Genomic DNA, 6152 nt, shown 5'->3' with positions numbered 1-6152 from the left:
ACGTGGGGTTTTTTTTCCCCCCCCCCCCCCCCCCCCCGGCCCACTGGGAAGCTGGCTGAGAGGGAAGCAGGACACGGAGTGGAGAAGGACGATTCGTTGTCCTTGCAGACCAGAGGTTGTGCTAGCCTACCACTGGGACGTTCCCAAGAGGCCAGAAGCAGCTCCCCGGACCTGATCTGGCTGCCACTCTGTCCTGGTGGGGCACTGCCTCACTGGTTTTAAATAAGAATGCTAGCTTTCGGTTTCCCAAAACTTGACAGTGATAAAATTCCCACAGACTGGGGTGATTTTCTGTTGACTTTGTAAAAACTATTAAATTCAGGCCCAACATGACAACTTTTCAGCTGCGTTCCTTGGTGCTTCCTGAAATACTGTTTTCATGAAGCCGCTGGTTTGCCTGAGACATTGCAACATAATTCTGTATTTATGGAAAGCTCTCAAGTTCGTTTTCATTGTTTCTTATAATTTTTAAGGCTTGAAGAACTCCAAAAGCTCTTACTTGTAGCATCTCCTCAAACGTCTATTTCCTGAATGTGTCCCCCAGAAAGCGGCAGCCAGTCCCTTTCCTGCGAGTCACACCAGGTGCCTCTTCTTGTGGGCTCTGAGCTGGCGCTGGTATGTGTAGGTCTCATGGAAGGTGCCTCTGAGTTGGGTCTGCAGCTCCTTGCAATGAGGGGGCGCTTTCTCCAGACTCTGGGAGAGAGGGACCTGCATGTCAGGGACCACCCTACCCCAGGGCAGTAGAATTTCCCAGGTGGGGCCTGGTTTGAAGCTTTTGAAATCAGGTCTCCAAGTGATTTGAATGGACAGCTGGTAAAACCACAGGGACCATCCAGCTTTTTCTCTTTTTGCAAATTCAGAAGGGGAGCCTGGAGCAATTTAGTGGTTTGCCTGGGGTTATACAACCAGTCCCTGGCAGACTGGGCTCTCAGAGAGCTGGCTGGTGGATCAGATTCCTGAGAGGCCGAAGTAGGTAGAAGTTGGGACAGGACATATTATACGTCTTTCCAGTGGGCTTTTAACTCTTTTTACTTAATTTTATTCATCATTATTTTAACTTGACCAGAGAACCACAGAGGGAAAGTGAGAAAGCAAGCTGCTAGGTCTGGAGCTCAAGACTGTGGCAGGCCATGTGGGAGTCCAGTGCCTTAACCACCACGCCACCTGCCGGTCCTAGGGTAGTGCCTTACCCACCACGCCACCTGCCTGCCCTAGGCTTTTAATTTATAACTGTAGAACCCTTGACTAATGGCCAGCAATGTCCTGCATACCGGTTACACGACAGGAACAGAGCAATGTCCCACTCTCGGAGCATGTCTTGGGTGTGGCAGGACTTGCCTCAGTGAATTTTCCATTTTGCTCATAGACCCAGACCTGGCAGGGATGTCTGGATTGAAGAATTAATGAGGTTAGTTTGTCGAAGGTTAGAACAGTGTCCTGGTTGTCTCCCAAGCACCCTTTTCTTGTGTGTGTGTTCTTACTCTGTGAGGTATTTTAAAATGTAATTTGTGAGTATTATTTTTGTTTCCCAATGACACAATTTAAATGTAGAGTGCTATTTCTGTGTTTACTGAATCATATACATTCTGAAGTGCATGCTATACTATGAACTTGAGCCTGAGCATCACTGTTGGCCTCTCAGCAACTCTTTACAGAAGTCTGAGATTGCACAAGCCCAGCGCATCAGAGGCAGCTCCCCTCTCCCCTACTTAGATTAGAAGGAGCTCTTCCTCTGTGTGCTCTGTGGTCTTTATGCCAGCTTCTGTGCAAGCTGGCTCCTGCATCCAGACGGCAGGATAATGAGGGCCAGGTGAGGCCGAGAATGGCTTCTTGACCAGTACAGTAAACGGCTGCCTTCAGAGTCAGCTTCCACAAAGCTCTGGAGGGTGCCAGTGTCCTGGAACCCAGAAGCTTGCAGTGGGTAAGTGACCCAAGCTGTAGGTGCCTATCTGAAGGCCATTCAAATGAGGACAGTCTCATTTAAGGCTTTTGACTCATAAGAGCACGTGTTTCGCAACCCCACTGAGGCACATCAGCTCAGGCCCGAAGCGTGTCAGCGGCATCAGTAACAGAAGGCAGGTCGGGCCGTGCAAGGGTTCTGCTTTCAGGAGAACGTGTCTCCCAGTGACGCTGATTCGATACTGTGCATGTGAGATAGGAGAAAGCATTTATCTTGGCTTCTCTACTTGGTTGTCAGGAAAAGCTTTTGCCACCCTAAGAACCAGGTTAGATACATTTATCAACCAGGAGTTTTCATTTGCAAAGCTAGGGATTTCACCTCTGGGAAGGTGGCCAGGAGAGGTTTCATTTGTGGTGGTGTTTTTGCCTGCCCTGCAAACCTGTCTCCTGCTGATAGCCATCGCCCGAGCTCTTGCGGGGGCATCTTGGAGTGCCCTGGAAATGTGGCTACCAGCACAGAATGTGAAAAGAATGCTTTTTCTGCCTTGGCTGATTCAGCTCTTGTCCTGCATCTTATCTGGCTGTGTTAATATTCTTTATAATACACCTGCAGCAAAATTACCCTCCAGGACGCCTTAGACAGGTAGAATTATTTGTCTTCTGTGTTCCCTTAAATTGCTCTATCTGGTTTCAGGTTTAAGGTTAGCTGAGCAACTGGGACGAAGAGAAGATGAGGCAAAAATTCGCCATGGTCTTGGCCTTTCCCTTTGGGCTAGTGGGAACCTGGAGGAGGCCCAGCACCAGGTGAGCAGAAGCCCCAGCCCACGTGGGTTTGCTTTCCAGAAGCATGGAAGACCCCGGAATCACTGTCCTAGCCACAATGACATTTGCCGAAGGCCCTGACCCCTACCCTTGGGCTCACAGAGGGCTTTCTGCCTATACCAGCCCGAACTGTTACTCGTGTTATAAATTTCTCAATTTCTTGGGAATTCTTAGATCATTAAACTGCTCCTCATTAAACTTGATATAAAATTATACTTATTATATAAAATTATATTCATTTCATGACAAATAAGTAGAACAAGAATTCATGATTACTGGATGTGTAGTTTCTGGTTATTTTAACATATGTAACATCTCCTTCTTCCCTTCTCAGTAAGTCTGTGTTTCTACATATGTACAGATAGGGGAGAAGTCTGTGAAGGCTGGCTCTGGAAATTAGGAAGGTCTCTAGCATGGGGCCAGCAGGTGGCAGGGTGGTTAGGGTGCTGGATCCTACATGGCTGACGCTATGGTTCAAGTCCCAGACCTGGTGGCTTGAAACACACCAGGCATGGGCGTGTGTGTGCTCAAAATGCTGAGAGGAGAAAGGAGAAGGGATTGTGGCATGGCCATCTCCCCTGGGGGATGATTTCTCACTTTCTTTCTGTCTCCCTCAAGTGCATGGCAAAAAAACAAAACAAACAAACAAAAAACAACAACAACAACGAAAGGTCCCTACTGTGTGGGCTTCCCCTGTCAAGGCAAGGAGGAGCGCAATGGCTGTCTCTGAGACGGCGCTGATCCGTCCTCCGGTGGGTGGACCTTATGCCAGGCTGGGGGCAGGGAGCAAGATGAGTACAGAAGGCTCTAGCCAGGGGTGCTCCTGAGAATCGAGGGCAGGGTGTGACTGACTTTGTGCCAGGGCGTCACACACTCTTTGGGGATTTTCACAAACTTTTAAAACAATTGGGGCAACTTAAAGACATAATTCTCTAATTTCCTGGTTGTAAAAATTAAAACGTGTTTTCATACGATGACTTGTATTTTTCAACATACAGTTCTTTAACTTGCTGGATTTATTCCTCAGACTACCCCTGTGAGGTAGAATGATAACGATCCCATTTTCAGAAGAGGAGACCGAGACTCTGAGTCTAGCCAGGAGTTACACAGTGAATCAGCGCGAATGAGGGGCACATTTCTCTCCCTCAGCCCTCTCCTGGTCTAAGTCACCTACTCTTAGAATTGGGTTTTAATGGTTAGAAAAACTTAAAATTTTCTGCATTCCCAGCATGTAAATATCAGAGTCAGAAAAGCCTGTGGGCTCATGGATAGAGAATCGTTAGAACAGCAGGGCAGGGTCGTCTCTGTCAGGAACGTCAGTCGTCCGGGCCCCACGTCGTCTGTGTGACTGGGCGCTGCTCCCTGGAGGGGTTGTCCAGTGGATCCCTGACCCTGGGGCACTTCTGTGGAGCACAGCCTCCACCTCACATGATGTGAACCGCCTGTAGAATGGGAGCCCCTCCTAAGTGTGTGCTCTCTCCCTCCAGCCTCACCCGGGTCCAGCAAGTGTCCCCCATGCCTGTCCGCCCCAGCCTCCAGACCATGGTGTGGGGGTGCTGATTATGACTGCTTGATGACAAAAGGAGAGGCTTGTTTTAATTAAAATCACTCAGTTGGAATAAGAGCTGATTTTTTTGTTGCTGTTTTGTTGTTGTTTGTTTGTTATGCATGGTAGTTGGTGGCAGGGAGAGAGAGAAAGAGAGAAATCACTGTCAGGATGGATGGCCATGCCATAGTTCCTTCTCCACTCTCCTCGTAGGATCCTGGGCATGTACACACATGTACCTGGTGTGTCCTTCAAGCTGCTGGGTCCAGGAGTCATCCATGAAGTTGGCCATGTGGGATCCAGCCACCTTAACCACCACACTGCCAACTGGGCCTGATTTTTTTTTTTTTAATTCAGATCATAAGTCTTTAGATCCTCTTCCTTGTCAAAAATTGATTAGACACTACTTTACTGAGTGTTATTGGCCTTTTCAGGTCCACCAGGACCCACCCGGAAATAAAGATTCACCCTTTCAAGCCTTTTAAAACTGTGTTTAGTTGATGCACCAAGATAGGAATAATAGTCTTCAGTCTCCCGACAGCTGGACATCCATGTGCAGGGATGGCTGACCTCCTCCTCTCCCTCCTTGCAGCTTTACAGAGCCTCAGCCTTATTTGAAACCATCCGCCACGAGGTGCAGCTGAGCACGGACTACAAGCTCTCCCTGTTTGACCTGCAGACATCATCCTACCAGGCTTTGCAGCGGGTGCTCGTCAGCCTAGGTGAGAGCAGCTTGGGTCCTGTTGGCCTGTGCACCCCTGCACCCAAGGTGTCTAGTGACTGCTGTGACAAAATGTGATTTGTTGACACCACAGACTGTGAAACCGCAACCACATCAACCACTGAACATTTTTTCATTTATTCAAGAAGGATTGGTGTAGCATCAACCGTGTGCTGAGTGCAGCCCTGGGGATTGTAGTCAGGTTCTTGACCTCTGGAAGCTCTTGGCCTGCTGAGAGACCTACGTCAGTGAGTCAGTACAGTGAGACTGGCACCAGGGTACCAAGGTATACTGGGAGGGGCTTAGCCAGCAGGCCCAGGGTCAGCAGAGGCGGTCCTGAACCAGGTATTCTGGCCTCCCCTGTGCCCACGGGGTTCTGTCTCACCTCTAACACCTAGTGCAAACAGCTGTCTGGGAAGTGCCTAGAAGATACCTGGCCTCCTCTCTTTCCTTAGCCATGTGGCTTTCAGTGTTGCTGTCTACTAGGTGGTTTTTATCATCTGGGTCTCCCCCCGAAGGCAGTGACATAGCCAGTGATAATTCTCCATCCCACTGGGGTAGCACACAGCTCTTTACCTGGGCCGTAACCAAGACAGCTGGCCCCCTCCAGCGCCCGTCTCTGCCTCTTCCCAGGAGGTATTCATTGGAACTAATCAAGTCTTTGAAGTGGGTTGCTGAAGCCTTTTCAGCCTGTCCTTTGCTGTATGTATAGGAATACTCAAGTTTCCCCTTGAAAAATGTATCTATTAAATGTGCTCATTGCCTAGGATTACAATTTATTATCTATTATAATCACAGTGTTAAGTCTGTCTAGCACTTTGGGGCCGATTTTCCAATGCGCACAGAAATTGTTCCTGCTGTTCCAGTTAATAACTTAATAGAGTGAAAGGAGACATTTGCATACACACACAGACATCCCACTTTCGGCCGATCCCCGAACCGCGGGAAGCATGCCTCCTCCAAGTGCTGCCAAGCCGCTGGTCTGCCCGCTCCCCTGGACCCCAGCTCTGGAGAGTCCTTCCTGTGAAGTTAGGGTGAGGCGGCGCCCTGCAGTGCATCTCTTCCTGCATAGGAGCAGGCTCAGGTGCAAGCATCTCACGTTCATTTCTCGTGCTTTCATATTGATACATTAGCTCCTAAACTGGATTGTAGCCTAGTTCCTTA

The 6152-nt window shown here is 49.0% G+C and overlaps 1 protein-coding gene across 1 annotated transcript in view; it reads left to right on the top strand.

The window, feature by feature from the left end:
* The window catches only part of TTC28 (tetratricopeptide repeat domain 28), a gene marked incomplete in the record, with an annotated part of 584271 nt that overhangs the window by 492499 nt on the left and 85620 nt on the right, over positions 1–6152 (top strand). The window contains 2 exon segments of the mRNA XM_027771579.1: positions 2594–2703; positions 4860–4989. Coding sequence (XP_027627380.1) covers positions 2594–2703; positions 4860–4989 — 240 coding nt within the window.

Source organism: Tupaia chinensis, unplaced genomic scaffold (assembly GCF_000334495.1).
Source record: "Tupaia chinensis unplaced genomic scaffold, TupChi_1.0 Scaffold000226_1, whole genome shotgun sequence".
Lineage (NCBI taxonomy): Eukaryota > Metazoa > Chordata > Mammalia > Scandentia > Tupaiidae > Tupaia > Tupaia belangeri.
The sequence above is the reverse complement of the archived record's forward strand: the minus strand, read 5'-3'. Positions and strand labels throughout refer to the sequence as shown.